General features: G+C 44.2%; 2 protein-coding genes across 3 annotated transcripts; one reads left to right on the top strand and one right to left on the bottom strand.

Moving 5' to 3' along the window:
* On the top strand, positions 1-27051 carry LOC124177428. Its single transcript, XM_046559765.1, has 12 exons — positions 1-231; positions 1205-1672; positions 2446-2565; positions 2644-2770; positions 21445-21571; positions 22358-22450; positions 22896-23018; positions 24299-24402; positions 24525-24665; positions 24759-25007; positions 25668-25940; positions 25997-27051. The coding sequence occupies exons 2-12, from the start codon at positions 1481-1483 to the stop codon at positions 26194-26196; spliced, it is 1749 nt and encodes a 582-aa protein (XP_046415721.1). The 5' UTR covers positions 1-231; positions 1205-1480; the 3' UTR covers positions 26197-27051.
* On the bottom strand, positions 3026-13424 carry LOC124177430. 2 transcript variants are annotated; one of them, XM_046559768.1, is made up of 6 exons: positions 13342-13424; positions 6767-6878; positions 5383-5550; positions 4831-5068; positions 4597-4710; positions 3026-3847 (listed from the first exon to the last, which is right to left on the bottom strand). In XM_046559768.1, exons 2-6 carry the CDS (start codon positions 6871-6873, stop codon positions 3455-3457), a joined length of 1020 nt encoding a protein of 339 aa, XP_046415724.1. In that variant the 5' UTR covers positions 6874-6878; positions 13342-13424; the 3' UTR covers positions 3026-3454. The 2 variants fall into 2 exon arrangements, with proteins under 2 accessions (XP_046415724.1, XP_046415725.1); XM_046559769.1 differs by having other exon boundaries at positions 4831-5023; positions 13342-13371.

Consider the following 27051-nt stretch of genomic DNA (forward strand, 5'->3'; position numbering starts at 1 on the left):
TGCTGCGCGATGTCCACGCAGCGTTGTTTATCATTACCGCATGTGTGAAAATTCTCCCTCCCCACCTCCCCTTCCCTCCCTCCCAGCCCCGCGATTTTCACCCCCTTTCCCATGCTCCAACGTTCTGAAATGTAATACATCCGTCGGTTGTTGTGTTAGCCGGTTTGCAACGACGGAGTTAGGAGAGGGTGTCGAAAAGGCGCGAAACGGACATGTGCTCCACGGAATTTGGTACCCGAGTGATTTCGATAAGCACGATCCGTGACCGCTGCCGGTGATTCGCGGCGAAAGATCCAATTCGCGGGTTCTGAATTACAAGTGTTTGCTTTACACTTCGTTCTGCGTCGTAAAGCGTTACTCTTCACCGACGATGCATTCGTCGTTTACCACTGTTCCCGGTCTGCGGCCTCGAGGTGTCTCGACGTATGAATGATAACGTGACGTGCTTTGAATTTGAAGGGAAAAGTGGTGATGAAAATATTCCGTTTGGTTTCCAGTGACAAATTTTAACGTGCTTATGGGAGTAAAATGCCACGTAATGGAGAGACGTTGAACGATTGACAGTTTCTTCTACAAGATTGCATTCTTGACTCACGTCGATGCGAATACAAAGCGGATCGCAAAATTGTCACGCCTGTTTTCATTCGTCCTTAGATTAGACAGAGAGTCGCAGGAACGGGTTGATAAACAAATGAAGAAGAATTGCTAATATTAACGAGAGACTAATTTTATACACTTAAGTGCACAGCGGGTTATTGCCGCGTCATTTGTAAGCATGAAGAAACTTCCGTATCTTAACTTGAGAATCGCGTGTTCTTAACGAAATCTCGAAAGTTCCAAGATGCTTGAACCCGCTTTCGTTCTTCACTGATATTTATTTGGCCTTGCACCGAAAGTTAAGCTTATTGCGAACCTTCGTTTCAACGCGCCTTTCATTTCTCTTCCTCAAGCCACAAAGGAAAAGGTCGCTACATTCGTTGATATTTAAACCGCTTCTGGAACTTGAAAAAAATTTCGTCACGTCAGCTTGCGATTCAAGAGGAAAGCTTATTCCACGTGAAAGTAATAATTTATTTTTATCCGCTCGTCCTGAATCGACTCGAGACTTTGATGTAGATTGGACAAAGATGATGTTAGATCTCAAAGTTGACTATCTGCAGCTGTGAAACGTTATTCAGAGCTGCTTTCAAGCTTCCTTTTGCAGTTGTAACATGTGTTGCTGTAATTGCGAACTCTTTACACGGTGATTCTTGGATGTTCCGGTTACTCTGCAATAAACCGTAATGAGTATAACCAGCCACGCAAACTTTGGATACTTTGGAAACTTTCGTTCAATGTAGTCCGACTAATTCACGTGATCTAATATTATCGTGGTTGAATGCTCGGTAATCCAGTAAAAAGAATAAAATTGGAAGTGATCAGATGATGTCAACGTGACAGAGGCCAGGCATATAAACTTGGTATAAATACTCGAGTCAGAATGTCATCAAGGATGGAGATGCAAATGATGAACGAGGTCCAGGAGTCCTCGAAGTGCGTCAAGGTACTCTACATGATATGGAAGTTCTTCGCGTGTGTCTTTAGTCACGTGACGCTAATCAGCCTTGTCGTGGCTTACTGCCTCCTCGGAGGCTTGGCGTTCCAGGCTTTGGAAGCACCGAATGAAATAAAGGTAAGCCTTGCGAATGTCCGTGGGTTTCTTTCATCCCCCCAGGGATTCAGCTGGTCGGTAAGACTGATCAACATGTCGAGAATTTCCGAAGTTCTCCAGCAGCCCCGGAGATTCTTGTACTGCCAGTAGCTGTTTATGACGTAAACACCTGCTTCACTCGCTACGAAATCGATCAGCTGAATCTGCAAGCAAACGTCACGGCCTAAGTCGTGGCGAGCTTTCTCGTGTTTTCCTTTACGTCAAATATGTATTCGTGACGCGATCGAACCTGGAAGAAGTCCAGCTGAGAAAACGCGTCAGGTGACGATCGAGCCGTTAACTCTAATCCATCTCTTGTAGTCGCTTCTGGCAAGACCGAGTCGAGATGAAAAATTGACAGTAATCTAGGGCGGGCCCCAGCTTATGGAAATTTATGATACTTTCAAATTTTCAATATCAACAAGCCGTGCGATTTATAATCTTAATTTTGCTTTAGCCCGTCGAACGTTACATCTTACATCGCTGTTTAAGATAATGACTCACGCACAAGTATTTTGAGTATAACTTGTACCTAATCAGCATATTGCCCACGGTAATATTTCAGGCTCACATTATATTTTCACAACTATGTGGAACACATTATTCTACACATATTCGCACAATGCACGTATTATTTGCTCCTTACGGTGACAGAGCTGCCAAATTTCAACATCAATGAGCAAAATTGGCGACACGATCATCTCGATAACACTTATGTAGAAATTTTTACCTTATCGCGGATTTCCTACAACAAGGTTAGGGAGAGCATAAGTCTGCTGCGGACGAACGTGACGGGTGAATTGTGGAAAATGACACTCGAATGCAACGTCCTGGATCAGGAAAATTGGACGAGGGAAGCCAGGGGTCAATTAGAGGTGGGTCTCAGCACAAGGTGAAATTAGGTACCTACAATTACAGATTTATCATGCCTAATGACGCTAATTCTTCCGTAGACGTTTGAGAAGGACTTACTGCAAAAGATGGAACGTGAAGGGTGGGATGGTTCCGAGCCGGAAGCAGAACTGCAGTGGACTTTCCCCGGCGCTCTCTTCTACTCGATTATCGTTATTACCACCATCGGTGAGTGTCTCTTCTCCTTTAATTCACTGCAATAATTCGACGCTGTAGCGTCCTAGAGTTCAAAGGATTCGATTATCAATATCTTATGCATTTCGCAGCATCGCATCGAATAATCGAAAGGTTGAAGACTATAATGTATATCTGATTTACAGTTTCGAGACTCGTTACCTGTAAATATTTGCGATAAGCGGTACTGGGAAGCGATACGGTGATCCCTTTCCTTCGAGTTCGCGTAATATAAAACAGTTTACGGTATATTAATGTAAAAAAAAATTATATTTCATTATTACAGCAATAAGTTATAGTAGTAAATATTGATAGGTTTACCAGGGAAGAATAAAACACATAATTAATGCACGATAAGGATTCAGAGAGGGTCGATATACAATATACATATAGGTATGTATATACTTTGGTATGTTAAGACACGTGGTCGAAAGGGAGCTCCCGCGTGTTGCGTAAAATCGTATAAATTGGTGAAACAGCATTGAATTGGGACGACGCTGAGAGGTGGAAAAGTATTGCGACGGGGCGCAAATAACAATTATCCCCGAGTTACGAGAAATTCCAACAAGAACGTTTCTCTGACGAACCATGATGATAATAATAATATTGGCTTTTCAATCGCGAGTGAGTGAACCTGGACCTCAGCCGAAGTCCGTGGGACTCTTCGGCGAGGATTTATTAATTGTCCTTGCTCGTTTCACCGTCAGTGCTGGGACTAGTTGGCACGTCGTTGGCGGTTTTATCGTTTTTACTCTTCGATTTCCCAGCCACCCTCCCGTAGTCGTCAAAGTCGTAGGGCCTGGGCCTGTTGTATGGGTTTTGCCAGTTGAAGTAGGGGTTGTTGTTGCCCGCGTAGCCGGGGGCATAGGGCCCCCGATAAGGCCTGTCGTAGTAGCCGTCCGGCCCGTTTCCATAATTATTATAGGGCCTGTTGTAGTTGTTGTAGGGCCTGTCGTAGCCGCCGTTTTGATACTGTCCGTAATAATCGCCGTCGTAATCGCCCCCATAATTGTTCCCGTTTTCATAGTACTCGGGGGGAATCGCGTTGAAGGGTCTGAACGGCAGGTTGCCCTGAGGAAGTAAATTTTTAACAAGTAAGTCGAATTTTCTGCATCCCACTTTGCGAATACGGTTCACTAGCGCACAGATTTCAATTTGTTTTCCAATTATACAATTTCCCTCTTGACGTTATCCTGTGACATAATCCCGAGGTTTGCGCTACCGCGTACTGTAATTACGACATTCCAACCCGATTGAAATTAGCAATTACGTGAAACCTAGCTCTTCGCCTTTAACGGTAATGGATGAATATGATTATTAGTAAGAATTGCAGCTGCGGCTTCGTGGTATCGAAGCCTTGTCGATACCGCGGTTACGATACCAAAATTGTCTGTGCCTAGGTGGTTCAATTTCCGCAGATTCTCTCTCATCTTGATAATTAGGTATCCAAATTTTCATAACGACATTTGTCGATCTTCTGATGAACCTCTCGCAACGTGTGAAAGCATTTAATTTATAGTAAGTCAAGTAAGAAATCTTGAAAGTCGGAGGTGAAAGGTATAACAATAATCGTTAGAATTAATCAGGAATGCAGAAATCCCTGGCGAAAAGGGAACACAGAACGTTAATTGTCAGTCACGAATCTTATTTTTATTGGAATACGGTGGATCCTCCGCAAAGTACTCAAATGCAGCAGTATATGTTAGATGCGAGTGCAGCGGCGTTATCGACAGAGCAGATAAGGTAGAAGGCTGTTGCAGTATCAGTTAGTCAGACAGAGTTCTGGGATCGATATCGTAGGGTGAAACGGGTCTGCTCACCGGATATTGCGGCCTGTTGGGGTAGTTTCCGTTGAACTGCTGATACCCGTTCCCGGTACCGCCGTACTTCCGGCTGCTGAAGCAGCAGTATTGTTTTCCCCTGGAGCAGGAGCCCTGTAATACCGTTCGTCGTGAGCCAAAGAGGTTTGGCGATTCTCGCGCAATCGATAACCGGTTCGAAACCGGGCTTAGCGAGGAAAAGGTGAAAGATAAGGGATGATCATTGGCACTCACAAATTTCACGCCGGGGCAGTTGAACCCACGGCTGCACTTGCAGGTGTCGAATTCCTGGTACCGAGGGTCGTTTCTTATCCACGACGGGACTGGACCAGACAGTATCGGGTCCACGTTTACACCCGGCACAACCGGCCCGGAATTGTGGTCAAATCCATCACCGCCAGGCCTGAACGGTCTGTTGTTGCCCGGTCTAAAAAGAAGGTCCGAAAAAAGCTCTATCAGAAAGCGTTGAGCCCTGAAATTACCGTTATAGGAACTTGACGTACGCGCTAAGGGGTGCTTTGAGGCAGGTGCTTCCATTCCGACCTTCCACCCCTTTTATCTCTGGCTAAGAATAAAGGAGCTGCTTGGTCCGAGATTGAACCTCTTAAAATCCGAGCACCGATTTGAGTAACGAAAACGTTCGTATTTGACAAGTACGCTTCACGCAATCAAAGGGGTGCAAGGTACTCGAAACGGTGAATATTAATTTCCTAACAGAAATGGTCCGGATGATCGTCGAGTGCAGGTGAGTCGAAATAATATCGTCGATTCAACGGTTCGAATTACCTGCCAATAATTCCACTCGGTCCATCCGGTCCGACGAGAACTTGGTTACCATCTCCGGGTCTGATAGGCCTGCTGTTCGGTCCATACGGTCCTGGATATTGGGGTCTAAATTGATTCTGCGACGCGAACCCGCCGTCGGAATTATCCGGGTACTCGTGTACGTTGTATCTGTATATTTAACAGAATTGCCGAAGCATTATTGCTTACCCCTTTATATGATAGCACGGGGTGTTTTCGGCCGAAATTCACCTCTCTTCGATTATTACAAGGGGTTAACCATTATCGGGGTAAGGTGCGGCACGCATGGGGAAAAGGCGTATTTGAAGTAACGGGGTCCAGACAGGAGTAGTTTAACTTAATTCAGTCACACGGCCACTTGGCGTTACTCGAAAATTCATTTGATACGTCTTTGTAAATCAAGTAAAATCGTTGAAAGTCAGTATTATAGATATTGACGTTCGAAGTGATTCTCATTCAACGAAATGACTCGAAACGAACAACTAGGCTCGATTTCAGAATGGTAAACCCTTTGAAAAGCTTTATTCAACTTTGTTGATTACACGAACCCATTTTTCCGACAATATTACGCGAGGATAATGCGGCGCACACACATTCTCGTTGAAAGGATATTCGCGCTGCCGGTACGTATTCCGTTATGTATAAAATCCAAACCGTGTTTGATTTTCGTTCAAGCTTTGCTTCGAGAGCAAACGTAATCCCGTCTTCAATAAGGTGTTTGGGTGAAAAGCAAATTTGTCCGGAAGTATAGGTGGAGTGGGCGGGTTGCGGGGAGGTCTAGGGCGAGTGGGGAGGGCAAGGGCGAGGACGGGGAGACAATTCCAGGGAGCGGGAGACACCCTTCAAAGTTTAAACGCCGTGAGAAATTGCATTTCAATTTTCCGAGCCACTTTATTCTTGGCACTCGGCAGAGCCCGGCCCGTTTCCTGTCTAATCGACGCTTTGACGCCTTCGACGCTCCGCGTCGCGCGCGCGTTTTCTTCGATTCCTCGTGTAACTAAATTTCCTCAAATCACAGCGTTGCGTTCGCGTTCTTCCTCGAACTGCCTTGCTTGTCTTGTCTGTCTTTGCCTCGGCAACCGAATCTCTTCCCGTTGATCGATAAGCGGGTTTCGGCTACAGGGGGTTTCATCTTCGAGGAGGCTTCGCCCGTCTACTACTATATACGAATCGGGTATTGGTTCGCTTTGCCCCGGGAGAATAAAGGGCGACGGAGACTAAATAGAGATAAGGTGGCCGTCTTATACCTATCCGACTCGGGATGACGGGAGGAAGGGTGGAAACGTGGGGGGGGAGAATAGCCAACTAACGAAGTAAGAATAGCTTTGGTATCGTAGCTTCGGGCTGATAAGACGGTTGTGCTCACCTGATATTTCTATTATCGCCGGCTCTTGCCTTTTCTTCGTCGCCCCAGATCCACTTGCTGTCTTCGGCCGCAGCGGCGACCGTCAGTATCAAGATCAAAAGCTTCATTTTCTCTGGAAGAACGAAAATACCGACGTCAACAAACGGATACCTTGTTCAATTCCCACCCCTCGTCATTGGGGTGAAAGTCTCGGGCTTCTTTTCATCGTAAAATTCATACGAATTTACCGCGTTCGGTGGAGCGTGTAAATATCATCCTTGGAAATCTCACCTTCGTCGTTCAGAATATCCTTACATGAGCTTTATTCTCGGTAAATATGTTTAGCGTTTTGTTAATTACAAGCGTGTGCCGAGATGGCTGATACTTTTTCATCTCGGTTTGTTTGTTCAGATTTTTCGCGAAAATATTTCACGCTTCCGTCATCCCGCAAATTAAATTATTCTTTCTTTGCCACATTACTTAGAATACATTTCTTTTTGTGCGCCAACCTGATGATTATTTGCGAAGAAATATTTGAGCGAAGAAGGCTGGACGCTTTTTGTTTTCCACCTTTCATTCATCCACTCAATGCCAAAGATATCGCGAGATACAAACGGGCATTTGTTACTTTGTCTGCGCAACAATGTTGCGACAATTCCGGTTCATCGGATGCAGCGAGCGTTTAATCTCGACGAACGATCAAATTTTCAGGGTTTGAAAAGGAACAAAACCCTTTCAGTTTCTTTTCCTCAAATCCGCGGGAACGAGTTTATCTTACCTTAGTTTCGGCAAGCCCCTCTCAAGTTTTGTCGCGTATTATCCTAGAATCTTATGGAAATAAAGAAAACGACACATTTGGCCTTCGGACTTGATTTGAAACGCCGCAACATCGAGTTATGTGATTTTAAACTCGATTCTGCCCGCGACTTTGATCCATCAACGATTTCATCGCGGCAGATATAGCCGAGCAGCAAGTACTTCAGGCTGCTGATAGGATAGGAAAGTTTTGTAATCTAACTTGAAGTAATAAGGTATACGCGGTAGATCCAATCGTTGCCACCTACCTATTATTTTTCTCTTTCCCTTCTTCACGCGTTCCTGATTACAACAACATCCTGCAACGCTTTTAGATATTGCATAAACGTTGTGCAAAATTGTAATAGAATTTTCATTCACAAGGCTTGGCGTGGATGTGATTCAATTTCAATTATCAAAAATATTGCGAATTTGCAACTTTACGTGTGTATGAAGTTTGCGGAAAATGTATGACACGCAACAGAACCATATTCATATAAATTGGTCTCTGCGAAAAAAAAGCTCCAAGAGAACTTTAATCCACTTAGTTCGCCTCACGTTTTAAAACACCGTGCATCAATCAATTCACCTGCTGCATGGCAGCTTTCGAGAATTGATGTAAATCAATAACTCCACGCACAACTGTGTCTCGTACATTTTTACAGCCTGTTCAGATGATCGGCGGTTTCGATCGATGCGATGGAGTAAATTGGAATACATACCGGCGGCATTTATTCGCGGAAATAATTCGTCAAACGAATAACCAAACCGACGTTTATTGTGGGATGCAAATGTCCGTTACTCGGCAATGAAATTTTATTACACGATGTTGCAGGTATACGAGGATTCGATGTCACAATAATTATGAACCAATGTGTTACGGTTAAAATCACTCGACAGCTACGAATCGGTTAATTTGTGGGTGTAGAAAAAAAAAAAAAAATGTCAAGTCAATTACAGTCCTTGGCCAATTTTTTTAATTCTTCTTTTCTACCACCCTTCCATTCTTGGCATGAAATCGTAATTACCCGAAATCTTATAATGAAATTCTGCCGTTGATCGAAGTCCTTTCTTCGCTGTTTCAAACGATCGGTCAGACAGATGGTAATAGAAGTTCATATTGACACACGTATCGTTTACTTAGTTCGCAACAAACGGAACATCGCTTTGACAAACTGAAACGGGGAGATGGAATCGATACCGTCTCTATTCCATCCGAAGAGAAACCCGATTACTCGTGACCCCTTCGCGGCGACGAAGATCTATATTTCTGCCTTTATCGCTGACGTTCGCGAATTGAACGGCGAACGGTAACCGTGGATGAAGAGATAGGAGAACGGGACGCGTAGACAAGAGAAGAAAATTCAATAGATATGGAGTCTTCTCTCGCCTCGACAGAACCTAGGACGATACATACATTTCGCACGAAGCCGTGACGCTTTTGCCTTAAGACTTTCACAAGGACCATTTTCGCTTATTTCATTTTTCGGATACTCACTATACAGTTACAGCGGAGCTGATAAGCCTTCGTCTGTCTGCCTAATGCCCTAATCCATACTACGAATACGAGATATAATTATGTGACGCAGAGTTTGTACACCCAGGTAACACTGCAGCCGACTGTCACGAACTTTGTTAAGCCCTTTTATGGGCCGTAGAAATCCGGTGCGTCGTTGGGCAGAGCTTTCAGACGACTCGGGAAACGGCTAATTATCATGATCTTCCAATTCGGGATGTATCCTAAAATCCCTCTAACCCCGAAATCCTCGAATCATTGATGAAACGCGAATGGGTTTGTCTCAGATCGTGAGACTCTCCTCTGAGCTTGAATCTTGTTCGTGGAATCGACTAATTGACTTTCGTTTATTGAAACTAGAAACGATTGAAATTTGAGTCTCTTGGCTCGTTTAACCCGATGGTCCTGGCAATCCTATTGCTTCCTGGCGACAAAGCGTCGACGTTCCGCTGATCGCTGATTATGGAAGGATATTTCGATGACTGCGCTGGAATTCTCCAATTACTCCGTAGTTCGATGGCACAGTCTGAGGGGAATAAGAATAATCAACGAGACTAATACAATATGTCAGACGCAGAGGCGAGTAGCCGCGGGTGAATCGGACAGTATTAGCGGAAAATGAGAGAACGGGGTTTCTCAACGCGTAATTCCGTATATAGTTTGGTTTCAACTCTATTTTTCATCCTCTATTTTTCGACTCGTGCTCCGGAGCATCGGCTTCTCGTCGGATGAATAGAAGAACCGCACCGAGATCAGCAGGCTTTTCAGATCAGGTTCTTCTTTTTTGCGTTCGCAAGAATTCGATCAGAAGTTGGTTCCGAGTTTACAATGCACCTGAGTCAAAGTTCAGTTGAAACTAAAGTCTTGAGGCCGTTGACCGGCCCTTTCAAATTTTATATTGCAATTACCTAACGGTATTGCGTAATATCGGAGAGGTGGGCGTGTTTGAAAAGTTCACACAGAAACGAAAGATCCCGACGTTGATTAATTTCCTTGGAGATTTCATCGATTAGAAAATGCATAATTTAGCATAACATTAATTAGGATACCGCGTTACGTTACATGGCCTCGAGTCTGAGACGGTGATAAAATTAAATACCCTGTCCTTCGAGGTTCTCGATCTCCGACACGAATCGAACTTCCCATGACTAGATAAAATAACATTGTTACGGAACTTTTCAGCGGAACGGCTGCGTCTACGTGGGCAGTAATTTTTTCACTCTAGGTTCAGATTTTTTTGGCGATGAAATCGCTGACCGTCAAATGGCCTGTGGTTTTAGACCATCTACAGGAGAAATTAAAAGCACCCTTGAAACACGCGTCTGCGAATCAAGTTTCACGTGTAGGCATACACGATACGTTGGTTGCGCCGAAAGGGACAAGACAAGGGTTGCGATTCATCGAGCCGTGATATAACTCGCGCTGTTTTCACGCACAACTTGCCGGTGTATATTCGTAAACGGTTTTCGATTTCATCCCGTTAAACCTGCGGCATTGAATATGGCAAAACGAATGGCCGGAGGCGTTACTGGACCCCCGTCGACGCCGTTTAAAATAGTTCAATTTTACCCAGACTGCGTCGTTTGCGGCTCTATTAGGCGCGTCGCGACGCTCGGCGTCTCCTCGACGATCCGCAATCCGACGGAGCTGCCGGTTCTCGTCGCCAGATACAGCCAACGACTACGCAATAATTATTACTTCCAGCTCAAACCTAATCTAGACTCTTGCTCTGCACACTCTCCAGAGACTCGACAGCCTTTCTACTCGGATAGATAAGCCTTTCGCAATAATTCCCAGGCCTGGGGATTCCAGATATAGAAAACCCCCCACGTGTGGGACAATAAACGTATCCTGAACGCTCGCTTTTATCTTTGTGAACTGCCGGCAACGCGAATGAATTTTTTAGGTCAAAGTTTGCGAGTGATTCTTTTTTGACGAAGTAAACGAGGGTGTTAAAAATTTTGCTCCAATTCTCGTTTTTTCTTTTCCGTGAAAAACGAAAAAAGTCGCGTTCATTGGATAACAAATTTGAAAAGTATTCAAATTTCTGGTATCCACGACAAAGCAGTTGAACTTCTGCCTCAAGAATTCACAAATCGCGTCTCGAATAAGCAAGACAAATAGTTGATCCGTGCAAATTCTACAAGGTTCGTCAATCGGATTACCATAATTTTAAATGGATGGTCAAGGCCACGAGTGAAATCATAATATTTTGCATAACGTCGCGAGATCCTTGGAGAATAATCTGTGCCTAGAAGTTGGGTCTGTGATTGCAATGCGCGATTATTTTGCGCTAAACTTATCTTTCATTTCACGTGTGAATCTGAGACACAGACCGATTAACATTGGCCTCTTTTTTCGCCAAGGATCGTGATCCGCGATAATAAAGATTCGGGTATCTCGTCACGCGAAATGATTCGAAACATCTCTACTGCGATTCCGAAATGTAACGGATCGGCGTACGCCTTTCACACGCTGTTGTGAACCGACTGCAGCCAGGAAGGCAGGATACGTAGGCAATGACGCCTTGGCCCAGTTATCCGGCGTTGACAGGTTGACGAAATGAAAGAGAGCGAGAGTGGCGGATAAAACCGCTCCCAATTGATCCTGGTGAAGGTGTGTCGAATGGGAATAAAGAATATGAATGGAGATAAAAAAAATTAATGAAAACACGTTAGAAAATTATTGGGATTTGAAACAGTCAATATTTGTACGCACGTTGTAACAGATCTACAGGCTCGTTGCAAAAAATAATAATTTGAACAACCATGTGAATGCACGACAGTAAATATACTTTTCATTTAATCAAAAGTTGTTTAAAATTGAAGCATCAATGAATTTTATTTCTGGTTTTATTTTTTCTACTACATGATGGATTTAGTTGAATAACACGAAGCGGAATTTACAGTTCATGAATCCCACGTTGAATTTGGCATGATTGATGATTGACTTGAGTAATTTAGACGCAAATTATCGGTAAAAAATTTCCTAAACGTCGAAGATGCGAGTTGCAAGACTTTTGACTATGCTGCGATAATTATTTCCGCGTAAGAAATAAAATTCAGTCGATTTTTCCGAAAAGTCAACGTCTCCTACGATAATTAGTGATGACTGACGAAATCTGCAAGCTACATTCGTGAGATTTTATTATTAAAGACTCGCGTATTCCATCTTTACTGTTAGGAGCTGAAAAATGGTCGGCCGGAAACGTAGCAGATACGTAATAGGACAAGTATAACCCGACTCGGTACTCAGAATTCATAATTTGTTATCTCGGATTAACTAAGTTGGCTGGATTAATTAGCGAGCGTGAAACTTAAACACTTGCGGTTGGGCGTGGCGTGAGAAGCGAAGCTATTTTGTTTCTTGGGGCTAGTTGTACAAATGAGACGATGTTTCGCAAACCAAGCTAATAAGTGAAGTTCTGATTCGCTGCGGCTTTTGCCGGAGGTTGTTTATTACGTTTTGAACTCCTTCTTCGAACCCCCTGACGGTAAAAAACGACTAATTAAACCTATCGATTCGACGCAGCATCTATAAGACGACATTTTTCAACTCATTCAGCAGAGCAAGGTATCAATTTGTCCTCCCGCATGGATGAAATATCACCGATCTCGACGCGTCCCGCCTCGCTCAATATGGACCTTTGATACAGTCTCGATTCATGGAACAAAAGAGAATCATTCCACCCTCTGCCCTTAGTGAAATTTTTCACATCAACGAAGAAATAACGACGGGGTGGGTTTTCAGCTCGAAAGAAATCGTCATAGCCATTTGTATTCAATAGGAACCGAATGGTAAAGCAATGAAGACATTCTCGTCGTATTTATTACCACTTTATCAACACAAAAGGCGTTGAGGTAAAGGCAGAGTGGATATAGAGAAACGCTAATGGAAAATAATACCGTTGCAATAGCGATTCAATCGAGCATTGAAAGCACTACGTTAAACGATTCGAGCTAACGTTCTTTCCGCAAAATACCGCTGTAAAAAATGGCCTCTATTTAAAAAATGCGAGACTTATTACTCGACTCGTTTTTTTGGTGACGTTCGCCGTCGACGAACATATTTTATACATTTTGGAATCGTATAAATCGGTGAAAAATTTCATTCCATTAAGAGTACAACGTCAAGTTACGCAGCCATTTCAGACACTTCGATGGAAAATCTGCACGTTCACTATCACTGTGAAGATATTCTGACAGGCGCAGGTAGGACAGCCGTACAATAATCTGGAAACGGTAGAGCAACTGTTACGGAATTTGGGCAATGCTGCACGACTCACCGCACTATTGCGAAACACCTATGAAGCACGGTGTTACGTTGATTGCGACTGGCCGAAAGCGAGAGTGGCACAGTCCCTTTATACGTCCCTCCGAAACAATCTCTGCATCGCCTCAATTGCCGCCTATACCCGCTATTCGACGGGTTGAATCCTGGACCCCCGCTTGGGGGAATTCCTGAGGCCGCCGAGACTCGTCGCGGGTTTTTCCCGGCAGAATCGAAGGCGTATTTCTTATCCCGATGTTTATCCGATAACAGATTAGTCCGATTTCATTGTTTCGTTACATTTTCTCGAATGAATTTTGGTAATCGAAGCGGACCATCACCTCGAGTCGGTATCAAATCGCGTCAAGTTTCAGTCATTCCTGTCACTCGATACCGAATAACCAAATAATACGATCCAAATTCGAGAATCGGTGGCCTCGAATTGCAGTATCGCGTTGGAACGGGACGTAAAAAGGATCGATGCGATTCCTGAACACAATGCAATGTTAACGACCCGCTTTTTTGCACCAATCCAGATATTTGATCGTGGTTCGAGGGTCAATGATCAGCAGCTGGTTCGAGAGAGAGAGAAATTAGGTATTTCGTAGCGCGGATCTGTACGCTGGGTTTTAGCTCGAGTTGAGCAGAGTTGAATAGGGCCGACAGCGTGGATTGAACCAGTGAAATATCGACTCTTTCCCCTGGTCGTAGGGAGGTGTTTCCATTCCTAAACCAACAATGAGGATCCCGGATAATTCTTGGATAAGTGATAATTGGCGTATAAAAAACGTCCGAGAATCTAGTCAACGGAAATGATGAGCCTTCCAAGCCGCTCTTCGAGTTCTCCTTTTGGATCGAATGGATCGTTTGGCAGTTAAAAAAAACCGCGACTAGTGGGTAGCAAAAGCCGATAACACCTCGCCAACCGGCCATGTATTTTGACCCAATTAATCGTTGGGTAACCTTCGCTCTCGCCTTCGACTACCTCCGCAGATTTAAACGACTGTGTAAGAATATATTTGCGGAGCGGTAGAAACTGAACCGATCTTGTCGAGAACGCGAAACATTCGCCGACGCAGATTCGGAACTTGTGAGCTGCGTTCACCGGGTTTCGGGGTGTTCGGTACTTAATCGACAGTTGTATCCAGACCCTGAAGCTTGTCGACAAAATTTATCTTCGGACTCGCGTACCCGTCGTAATGAAACTGTCCGGGCGGTCGGAATTGCACAATTCAGGTACGCGGTTTGATCGGTTTTGTTTGTCACTTTCCTGGTCATTGCCGCTACGCACACCCTTCATCCGGTCCTTTTGTTTGAGTCAAGCACTTTGCTACCCGGCTCTGCTCGGTGCATTTCACTCGCTGCATTGTCATTCAAATCCTCGATACCTATTCTAGCGCCATTTTTCGTCTTCCGTTCTACTCTGCCTCCGATTAGACACGTTCGATTGCAACATAGCGCCTGATCGCAGCATCCATTTCACTCTATACCGTAATTATACGGCTCACATGTTGCTACTCTCGAATCAACAAATTGCGCAATAAGGTTCGAACGGAGGCCCTTGCCTTTCTTCGTGACGCAATTTCGGGCACGCGATTAATTTCGGTTGAGTTGCGCGACGTTTGTCGACGAGACAAACCGAGGATTTTCAGTATACGAATCGGAAATTTAAATCTCAATAGCAGACATGAAGTTTCTATCTTTTTTGCTGATTCTCGTATCGCCGTTTCATCGAATTCTTTCCCTTCCGCATCCAGAGGGAAAGGAGTAGAATATTCTTCGTCGAGCAGGACGTGATCTTGGCGAAGTTGTCAGAACCGATTAAGGCGGAGTGAAGAAGTCGAAGCAGGTCGGGACAAAAAAAAAAAAAAAAATTCATGCCGGTACATTTGGGAGCGTGGATTTGAATGGGAAATTTGCACCTCAAGAAACAAGGTTCAAAGGTACTCCTGGAGGCGTTCCGTGCCGTTTGAAGTTTGGCCGTAAGAGGCGAATCGCAAAGGGCCTGCAGGGAGGCGTAACTTCGCGGGGAGATATGAAAATTTCAAACGTTTCGTTGCAGACTTTACGATCGAGTCGGGGAGTTCATACTGACGTGGATACGGTCACGCCGTAAAGAGAGGGTTTCAGACTTCGAAACTGTGCCGTTACAGCCCTGCCACGCCGTTGTTGGGTGTATCCTTTATATCACCGGCAACAAAAGGGCCTCGGCGAGCCGATTTTCCACATTCGAGTGATGAATTTCGGCCTCGATTCTGCAGCGCGGTGCGGAGATGACGAGGACTGATAGTATATCATTTACAGCCAGCGCGTTTACTGCAGGCATTGTTTCATAATGAAATTTTTAATGAAAGGCTCATGCTGCCAGACCTTATACTGCACGGGATATCCTTTGTTGTACCATTCTCTACGCTCTGCTGCATACTCGTCAACCCGTGTACTGCAGCTATGTACCGCGGCTGGATTCTATGACCGAATGATTTTTTTCCACACTTTTTTTTACCCGTTAAACATTTACAAAGAATTATGCGCCGCACGAATCTCATAATTCATCCAACCTTACAAGGTCGTCTGATTCGGTGTATAACTATTTCGCTTCCCGAGTTTTCGTCACTCGCTGCAGGTAAAATAATAATAAGTTTATGCCCGAACGGAGAATTACACACGCGTGTCAGTTGTCGAGAATATATTATGTCGACAAATTTAACGGTTTTTCCCCATTCGTGTAACCGTGATATTAATAACACACTGCAGAGAAACTCGTCGTTCTTCGTATACGGGAAAAAATGTTTAATTCTAAGATCGGAAACCACGATTCACGCACCTTTTCAATGCGGATCAGAGTCGACTTTTAAAATAAAGGTGACAAAAAGGAGAAACAAGTAAAGAACAGTAATTTTTGGGCGGGATTCCCGGCGCGTCTGACTCTCCTAATGCAGCGGTTAATTCCTGCTTCGAAACGACCTCAAATTATCGACAGGACAACGACCGGAGGTGAAAAGTTTAACGGCGCGTTCCCACAGGATCGACTCGGGGTGAAATTTCATTAGTACCTACGACTTGGCCACGCTGAACGCGGTGCATATTTTGCCACGTGGAGATATTTCGTTGGGAATAATTTGGGTTAATTAGGTCAGCACTTTGCCCCTCTGCACACACTTCGCGGCCCATTATTTTCCCCACAAGTTATATCTGCCCCCCGGTATCCTCGCTTGGTTCCCTTCGAAATCGGTCCGCGCAGGTCGGTTACACCTGACCCCGAACGAATCGAGTCAAACCGAGTGAATTATTTACGGTATTCAGCGTAGCTAGCCGGCTTCAGGCCGCAACTTGCTGTTTCAATAGACCCTACAAAGCTCTTTCAAACCCGGCCACATTTCCACTGGTCCACGGTTCCGATACCTCTGTAATTGAACTACGAGCACGTAATATTACAGAAAGCGCAAACTCGACCCGAATAAGCTTCGCCAAGTACACAAACATGCGGCGCACTGCCCATCTCTAATTGGAAGAAAACAAACGAAATAAGTATCGTTTGATAATTTATTCTCTCATTCTGTTTCATGTTGTAACCGACTCGGCCTATGGTGTTTTCCTTTTTCTAACCGATAGGCATAGTCCATATTCGATACGCGGTTTAAAATCGGAGATGTTTTATATATGCCATAAATAACAAACGCACATACGCACACATATATATATATATATATATATATATATATATACACAATATATAGTATAAAATTTACAAGTATATATGTCGCGGTCCTCGAGTATCGGATGGCTGAGGGGAAACCATGGTAATGACATCTTGAAGGGGCCATTACTTCACAGTTTTTGGGTGCGAATTATTCTCTTCTGCAGAATGGTAAGGTGTATTTTAAAATCAATAAATAATGCAAGAAGAGAATTAGGTTTGTAAATCAATCCTTATAAAATGGGCGAGGCTTGAGAAGCGGCTACTTTTTCTAGCTCGTACCGTTGAGTCCTCTCATAACCGTATCAAACAGTTTTTCATCACTTTTATCTCGTGGGCTTTGTACCTTGAGAGAGGAAAAAAAAACAAGTCTCAAGACCAATTTTTTCGTCATGGCTGTACATAATATTATTAATAACAATAACAACAACAGCAACAACAACAACAACAATAATAATAATATTAATAATAATAATAATAAAAAGTACAGCGACGCGCGGAATGTGAAAAGCCTTCCCGACTCTCCGTGGAAAACCGGCGTCGTGGATGAACGGTCGAGTGAATTAAAAGTAAGTTTTGTCTCGTAACAGCCGGAGGCTTGAGACTACCCGCCAGCATCTTTTTTTCATCCCTCGTGGTCCCATTCTCTCTCTTATATCAACGGAAGCACGCCTTCCGGCGAAATAATTCAGCGAGGTAAGGAGTGTAGAAGGTGGCTCCTCCGGTCGGGCCAGACGTGACTTGATTATCCTTATAGTTATTGTCCCACTCTTGAGTGAGCTTGCGATGAATGGAGTCAAATCCCCTGAGAACGGTAATCAATTATTAACCAGCCGTGCTGAACGTCGAGGATAACTGTGCCAAACGTCGTATGAACAATTTTGCAGGCACGTTCTGGTCCGGCCGTTCGATTGCCGGACCGAATCCGGGTACATATCCGAGGATCGATACGCCGGCATTTCAGTAGTCAATTCTGCCGCATGTCGAGCCTTTCATCTCAACGTTCAATCGTCAGTGAAACGTTCTTGTTGCTGATCACTAGTTCATCTGCTTTTGCTACTAGACGGAACGAAATAACGACGAGACAAGTCTGCTTCGATCGATTCCTCAGGTGTTAAAAAATTGGTCAATGGTCTCCCGTGATCCTCGACGTTATATAGATTGTAAGTTGCGTTCACCGGGTTGCAAATTGGTCTTACAGCAGAGAGCGATTAAAAGGACTCCATTCTTCGCAGGATATTCTTGAATCCTCAATTCCTCCGATCACGTAATTCGTAGAAAGAGAAAGATGGTTCATCCGTGTATTACCCAGGTGTTTTGGACCGAAATTTGACCTCTCTTAATGGTGAATTCCTACGGTTCGAAACAACGAGGGAACAGCCTGCAAGGTGCCTGCAAGCGTAGGCGAGATGACGTCGTAATTACTCGCATGCATAACTGGTAAGACACTCGAGGACGTTGGATCCGAACGGAAGGTTGTTACCTACACGCATGAAGCGCCACCTACTACCAGGTGATAATTTTCCTGAGGATGCTGCCGTCCGCAACACCCTCACTCATCCCGGTTACGTATATTCTATTAAGTACAGTGGTTATAGCGCGCAGCGGTATCACATTCAGGACTATTCCACCTATACCAACATAGGTACGCGTGTGCCTTGTTCATATGATATTTCACTTTATCGCATCTTGGATAGTTTCCGCGTAAACTTCGTGCTTGTTCCCGACCATGCCTACTACCCAGTTCCCATAGTTTCCAGTTTCCAGTTTCCAGTTTCTACTTCCTTCAGTGATTTAGACGGTCCGAGTTTCCCGAAATGTACACGAGTTTCTCATTTTAACTCAACGAACGCATCGTTGTATTTTATGTCATGTACAACGTACGTAAGGTTATATTCATCGAACGGAAAACTGTTCCGGCGGGCGGAATACGTTCATGAAAATTTGAGGACCTTTAAATTCCCTTCACTTGCCATCGTCGATGAAAAAAAAAAGATTTCCTCACAAACACGGGGAGATTCTTTATTCACGGATGAATTCCGTCGAGTCAAGAGAACACGGGGTATACGTTTACATTTTTTTTTTAAACATTTACCCCATCGACTCGAGTGAATAACGAACGAATATTCTACATCGCGTACATCTTGCACGACACACGTTAATGAGCTTAATGCGGTAAAGCAACCAGAAAGGCTCGTTATATTTTGAATCCACAGCTTGCAGGTTACATGGTGAGGATATGTACATATAATATATATATATTGTAACGTGTTCCCGGTATTACGAGATCTGGTTTAGCGATGCGACGTTATGTTGATAAAATGTTTGCGTCTACGTGGATTACCCAAAAACATTCAAGTATCTCATTTGTTTTTCAAATGGCAAAGTGCAGATTATGCGTGCAGACACTGAGAGGTATTATCAGAATTTGGGGCCTACGAATTTCTTAATTAGTAATACAGCGTAAATTTGAAGCAATCTTCACTCCGGGCAGCAGCTTTAAGGTAGAAGAATTATGCTGTAAAACAGAGAACGGAATTTCAACGAAAATGCGACTAAATAATCGATGCAAAACAGACGCTGAATGGAATTCCGGAGTGAAGAGTATTACCGTCTTCATTATAAATATGTCTATTCACACTTCAGTTGTGCAGAAATTAACAAATTCCAGCTGTTGAGTAAAGCTTAACCATTCAACATCTTTCCTAAAATCAGCATAACTGTGGAATAAAAATAAACACTCGACACGATTTCATTTCGTTGCGAAAGTTTTAAAATACAACAAAGCGGCATTTGCATAGACGAATAATTTTGAGTAACCATATGTACGAAAATAATTAGGAAGACTTGCGTCTACCGAATAGTTTACGTCCGTACCTTGTAATTTAACCAGAGAACTGCGATCCGTGAAAACGATTAAGGTAATTTACCACCCAGTGGCTTATAGCGCTGGCCAAACGATCGCAAAATCAGCGATCTTTTCCAAAAACTGTACTTTGGCAATACTTGTGCCTACACGTGGCCTCGAGCAGCGTGCGAAGAGTCGAATTTTCGGCAGGAACACTAAAATTAATCGCGTTGTTGGCATTGGCATTAGGATGCGCACTTTCACCGTACGTCCATTCCGCGGATGATCCGCCTTGACCGACTCATCGGCAAGGTTGGATAAATATGCTAATTTCTTTAGCAGTCAGCCGTTTCCTCGTTCGATTCGAATTCACTCGAAGGGCAAGTGATTCGTCGCCGAGATAACCGATCGAGGGATGAATTTTTCACTTTTCTTATCGTTAATCGGAGGTGTCATTTGATTGCGAGACGATATCTAAATGAAAACCATTGTCGATAAGAAATGACTGAACAGCGAATTCAATACACATTCGTCCTCATGTTTCTCAAGTTGAGGTTTATGTCAGGTGCAAATGTGCAGGCTGTCAATTCTAGCAATCCTTGATAAAGTCCCGGCGTTGCGTTCAAGGGTCATTCACCTGATGTTTATCACGCCCATGTCGCAAGATATTATGCAACTGGGTTTTCACGAGTTGAAAAATTTCCAATCGCTGAAAAGATATTCACGCATGATACTCGCCAGCGAGTGCAGAGACGTTGCGCAATACATTTATATTTCTCCGCGATATTGCGCAAGGATTTATATTATAATTCGTCAAGGTTAAATCGGTGTTAGAAATCGTTTTCTTGATGGAAATTGAAACGAATTTTCATAAATATTTACACGCGGCACGAGTTGCGAAATAAACTAAAAGAAAATTAAATAAGGAAAAAAGAAAAACAACTTTTGTGCTTTGAATTTCATTGAAAGTGATAAAAATATCTCATTCCTCGTCTCAGATGGAGCTTTTATCCATCTTGGCCTTGTTGAATTAAAATTACTGAGATACGCCTCGAGCACGAGGTTCTAAAACTCGGTACACTCGAAATAAAGGTCAACTTGAACAAGAAGTTATTGCTGCTACAGAAGCCCTGCACCCGTGTCTGGGCGGGAATGTTATTAAAATTGGTTAACAACAGCGAATAAAGAAAGCAGAAACATGTTTAGCGCACACCGAAGGGAGGCATCGCTAATGAATAATGAGGTCTGATCTCCGTCTGGAGGCAAAAAACCCGCTATGAAAATATTAAAAAGACTGAACCAGCGGACGGCGCACCTGAATTGAGAGTAAAAGTGCGGCGTTTTGATCCGGCGTATCGTGATATTGCGTAAGGAATCGTTTGCTCCGCATATGTTATGCCAAACTCGGTAAGTCGAACCGTGCCAAGGCTTGCCGTGGGCGATCCACGTGCATGCGTGCATCGTGTGGCGGGCCTTGGATTGCTCGGTAATAACGCGGTCGAATACCATGTGTTATGAAAATGAATCAGGACTTGGGGTACCAGCGATCTAAAAAAAATATCTCCTTCTTCCAGGATACGGACACATCGCGCCTAGAACGGCGTTTGGAAAAGTTGTGACAATTTTTTACGCCATTCTTGGAATACCTTTGATGCTTCTCTGCTTGTCGAGCATCGGCGACGTCATGGCGTCCAGTTTTAGGTACGTAGAGTCGAGTTATTTTCTTGCTTTCTTCAATCATCCAAAGATCTAAGGCCTTGTTCGAAAAGTCGGAGCTTCGGCTTGATTTATGGACGATGTTAATTCCGGATGAACTCGATGTTATTGCTCGCTAATAGGTCACCGCATTCGGCTTAACACCGGCTGCATTGAGGCAGTTGCTAATAAATTAAATATTGTACAACGGATTAGACGAGATTTATCGCGCGATATTAATTCGACGTTTATGCGGTATTCCCGGTAATAATATGTTATAAACAAACCGACGGGGATTGTGGTTTTAATCACGGTTATGGGATGGAATTTTTTCAGAAACGATTATACGCAATTCGGATGCAAATCTACGCACGTATTTATGTTCGTGTACAGGTTTTTCGGGTGAATACGCGGTGATTGTTTCTTTCGGAGCTTCGCGTAAGCTGCGCAATCTCGAAAATTCTTACGGTCTTGAATGAAGAATGCCCCGGTAGATATTGAAGGTCGTGATTAATCGTCGGTCATTATGTCGAGTTTCCCAACCATTGAACAAACCACTTCGTATCCATTTTCGTAATTCCAGCGGGAAACATTCAACGACCCGTAGACATGCGGTCGAAACGCAAATTGCTCTTTCTATATGTATATACATATGTACACCGGCTTTGCGTACACGCGATTTGACTGCAGAAAATTCACGCGTTGTAACGCTTCTGTTCGTTTGTACGTTTGGATTTTACTCAGTTTTATTTTTTCTCAACAAATTTTAACGCGAGATACAAATTCTTTCAGGTTTTTATACTGGAAAATTTGCTGCTACGTCTGCACTAAGCCTCCACGAAGACGTCGAGGTCGCAACGCCAGAGGCACCATTCGACAACCAGGGTAAGGGGATTGAAGTGGCTCTTCTATCAGCGACGGGAAATCGTCGACATGAATTTTGTGTACCGTCCCAGATCTCGAGAGACGTGAAAGATGCATTTTACATTCCCTTACTACAAAGTACTCGTAGAGAGACTCGAGACTCGTACAGTCGTTCGGTAATTTTTAGTAGTGGAATATCGGTGCTGATCACTGCGATAACATCCTCTGTACCCGCACACCCGAAGCTTGACTTTCAGAGCGACTTCCCTTCGAGTGAAACCCTCGTTCCACGCACAACTTCCTCGACATTCTTTACATGTGTGCGGTCTATTTTTTCCCCACAAGTTATCCCCCGCTTCGCCCGAGCATTAAATTAAAAACGTTGATACAAACCGGCGTCTTTCTCGACGCAGAGCCCCCGGGAATACCCGGTGAAACTGTGTATATTTTTTCATTTCCTGCGTAGAAGGTATTCCAACCGAACGGCGTCGTTGAGGAGGTCAGTCCGCGTCAGCCAGAGATCAGCGGATTCGGCTCTCGGTTTGTCGGAAAGTGTCGGAAGGTCGTCTTACTCGGACATGGATTACAGGTTCGTATATCTTGGACTTGCGAAAGATCGTAGAAGATGCGACGACGGGGATTTTCGTGCGAGAAAAATATATGCGGGTGGTGCGTGAAGGGAGACGGGAGTCGAGTGTGATCTCCTAGAAAAGCACTCCTCGTTCCCGTTGAATCGGGGCTCCGGGTACTCATCGATTTCCACTTTTGGTTCGAAATCCAATTGGACCGGTTACGGACAATGGGACGAGCGTATTCCCAGAAGTTGCTGAATGATCACGAATCCCGTATCCCCGGCTCGAAATCCCCAGTGTCCTGTGATAAACTTCCGGAAACTAATCCGATATTACACCCGTTAGCGATATTACATCAGGTTAGATCCGAGCCTATACCGAACGCCGCTAATCTTACCTGCCAACCTAATTGATTCCGCATGCCGTTGCGGTGCCGAATTTCTCTCCGAAACAACGAAATCCTCAATATTAAATCCTCTCTCAACAAGTTTCGGTCAAATCTTCCCTACGGCCTATACATCTCCTCTAGCCTAACTTGGGATTGACACTTGGCTTAGCACGCCGCGAACAGATTCACGTTGGGAAGAGCTTTACGATGGCTTACGTATATTCATATGAGTCGACATATAAACTCACCTAGCAGTTGAACTCGCGAGCAAACGTAATAAAACCCCCGGCACTATCACTGCCTGACAGAATGACACGAGATATCACTTTTCTTCACTGCGCGCTTATTTCGAGTAGCGGATACTGTACACCTCATACCTACTCAACGCGAAACGTAAAGCAGAGTTTCCGCTTGTAACTTTCTTCTGGATGGAAGTTCTTGTTATTAACATATAAATACGCGCTACGAGTAGACGAGCCACGTGGTTGGCATCGGTAAGAGTCTCTACTTTAAAACTTATACCCCTGATAACTCGGCTGTGAAACACATAACTGAAGAGCGTCCCTTCGTTAAGAAGCTGAAAATTCGACTGAAAACGGTGTTGAACCGTCAGGCAAGCTTAACTTGAGGATGAGACGTTACGTTTCACCCTCCAACAGCCATCAACAATAAGCGCTATTTTCGGCACTCTGTTGATGCAGGACTCGGAACTCAAGATCGAGGGCCTTCATATCCTCGAGATCACTTATTTTTAGACCAGGAATATCGCATTTTCCCCAGTAAGGATGAATACTTGATTGTCCGAGTCTGCCGTACGATTTTACGTTCGCACGGAGAGCTCTTGGATGCTTTCATATTAGTTTTCCGGCCTCGGCGATACTGCATAATACAACAATTCATGCCGCACAGGTATCACCTCGAGGGAATGGACTTGGCTACTGATTTCCCGAGTACGAGGCCCTCGACGATGTCAAGGTATTCGGACATCCCGGTATCTTCGCCCAAGGTCAAAGGTAAGCCGCCGTACCGACGCTGGTCATGGTTTGCGTATTCAACGATCACAATCCTGTTGGTAATTTACCCCACATGAAACGAACGCGAAGCCATTTCATCGTTTCTCTTTCCGACGGGTCAGGGGGAAGACTCACAACGGGAACGGCATCGCTGGACCGAAAAGTTGCGGTGGATCCCACCGAAGCCAATCGGATGCCCGTTTATTTCAACAAGTACGCACTGGATCCCGAAGACGAGAGACAGAATGGCCAGCCCTCCAAAGGTTGGCTCCATTTCGCTTTGAGAGTAGTCGAAACCCATGCTCGGCTGGTCGTAAGAGTTCCCGGTTGAATTTTGGGGAAACTTTTTTTTTCAGTCGGTTCGAGGAAGCCGGATAATTTGAACGTCCGCGACACCGTCGATGAGGCTTCGCGAACGAACAGAGCTTGCGGTACCGGCTCCCTACCTCGAAATCATCACCTGGCTGTTGAGTCTTCGAATTTTCGACGTCAGTTTTCGCAGCCACCCCCGGAAATCCGAGAGCCACAAGCATCCATCAGCACCGATGTGGATTCGATGAAAAGAAGTATGAGAATGCGGCGAGCTCAGAGTTACTACGGTCCTGGTGAGTCCCGAGCTTTCGCCGGCTCGACGGCACGCGCCGAATTTTCACCCGCAATCATAACGAGCATATTTTTTCCATCCAGCTCGGTGTAATTAAGGTGTCAAGGGTGAAATGAGCGATGTTTGACAGCCGGCTAATGCCTATTTCTTACGCTACTCAATTATAATTGACGAGCAATATTATAATGATCTTTCTCAACTTGACGGATTGAATATTAAACGTCTCGAAGCTTTACGGAGTGATTGACTTTCCAAAGAGGATTCAGTCTGCAGGGGAACTAATTGGGTAAACTTTCCGTCTATCAAAAAGTGGATCCATACTCCCAGTCCAGCTGGTCTGTATTGCCGAACGCGACGAGAAGAAAAATACTGGTTATACAAAGTTTACGTCGAATAATAAAGACGGCTCTGCACTGTGCTTTCGCTGGCGGTGTTATTACCATTATTGTTTTTTGCCAATTTCGCCCTGATTTCCGGCGTGGGTGTGACCGGTTTCTTCATGGACGCCCTGCACGCCGTCTTGAATCGGCCGTGTTTTAATTTCAGCCGGCAGACTCTCTCGCGGACGTGAAATTTAATTAAATCCTTACAATCCAATTGGCTATAATTGAACTTTCGAACCTTTAACGTCCTCCTGGTTTAAAGAAATTCTTATTCTCAGGTCGGCATCAGCGGCACGCTTCTCCCTCCACGCGATACATATCGTCGATTGGATACGCGGTCCACAGGCAGAATTACGTCGACGACTTTGACGTCGACTACGACTATTACGCCGACGACGGTGCCCTGCAGGTTCTCAAGCCCGTCCCAATCTGGCTTTGCGTCTTTCTGGTGGTCAGCTACATTTTCGGTGGTGGTTTTCTCTTCAGTACATGGGAACAATGGGCGTTCTTTGACTCTGCCTACTTCTGCTTCATCACCCTGACCACGATCGGTGGGTGCAGCTCAATCTGGTAAAAGGTTTGGCTTATTTTCCTCTTTTTCTCACAGGTTTTGGTGACTTTGTACCGCAAGGGCTCGCAGGGAAGGGAAGCATCGCCTTGTGCTCTTTGTACCTGTTGTTCGGAATCTCCCTCTTGGCCATGAGCTTTAATTTGGTCCAGGAAGAAGTTATCAACAACGTGAAGAGCCTCGCGAAGAGTCTGGGAATCATCAAGGACGAGGAGGGTGAGGAGGACGAGGACGATTGAATCGAGATGAATGTTCGTTGAAACTAGAATTTCTAAGATCGGCACCATTTTTGCTATCACCTTTTTCCACAACTGTTCAAGACAAAGAGCTTTTCGCTTCGAAATACCCGAAAATAAGAACAGCGAAAGTTACAACTCGAACTGTAACATTTCAAAAGTCTTTACTGATCTCGGTATCGTTTGAAGATCTTTCGTTAGTATAATTTACAGTCACAGAGTTGGACGGCGATGATACAGGAAAAAACTCTGGTCAAGGTTTTTTACAAAAATCAATTTTATTATAAATACGAGAAATTCACGACGCAGACGTTGAAAGCGTGGGTGAAGCAACGTAGAGGTTCAGTGATGGCGTGGCTTGTATTACAGCTACGCTTTGGAAATCTACTATTTACGTTTGAGAGTATGCTTGAAAGTTATCGTGATATGAAAATATACCGTGGCGTATATACGCTGTGTACATTATTCCGTAGAATATCTATATCGCGTAAATTGACGCGTGGCAGAGCCTTTCTAATCATTTTGTACAATGTCTTGTTCACGTTATGTCATAATTCATTTTGTATGTTCTTATTTTATTCGGTTATACCTCGAAATTCCTATTTCCCAGATTTCTGCTTCAATCGTACAAATATGACCCGCGTCACAGTGAAATTAAATAAATAATTGTAAGGTTGATCGAGTCACAGATTTAATCTAATTGTACCCCTGACATTTTCCATCAGCTTGTACAAATTCTCGTTCGCTGAAATTGTAATTTCGATTTATTTATGGTAATTACTTTAACATCGTATTTCACGATATAACGAATCAATGTTATCTGAAAATCGAATCACGATGCGTTGTCAAATACACTTA

Source organism: Neodiprion fabricii, chromosome 3 (assembly GCF_021155785.1).
Source record: "Neodiprion fabricii isolate iyNeoFabr1 chromosome 3, iyNeoFabr1.1, whole genome shotgun sequence".
Classification (NCBI taxonomy): domain Eukaryota; kingdom Metazoa; phylum Arthropoda; class Insecta; order Hymenoptera; family Diprionidae; genus Neodiprion; species Neodiprion fabricii.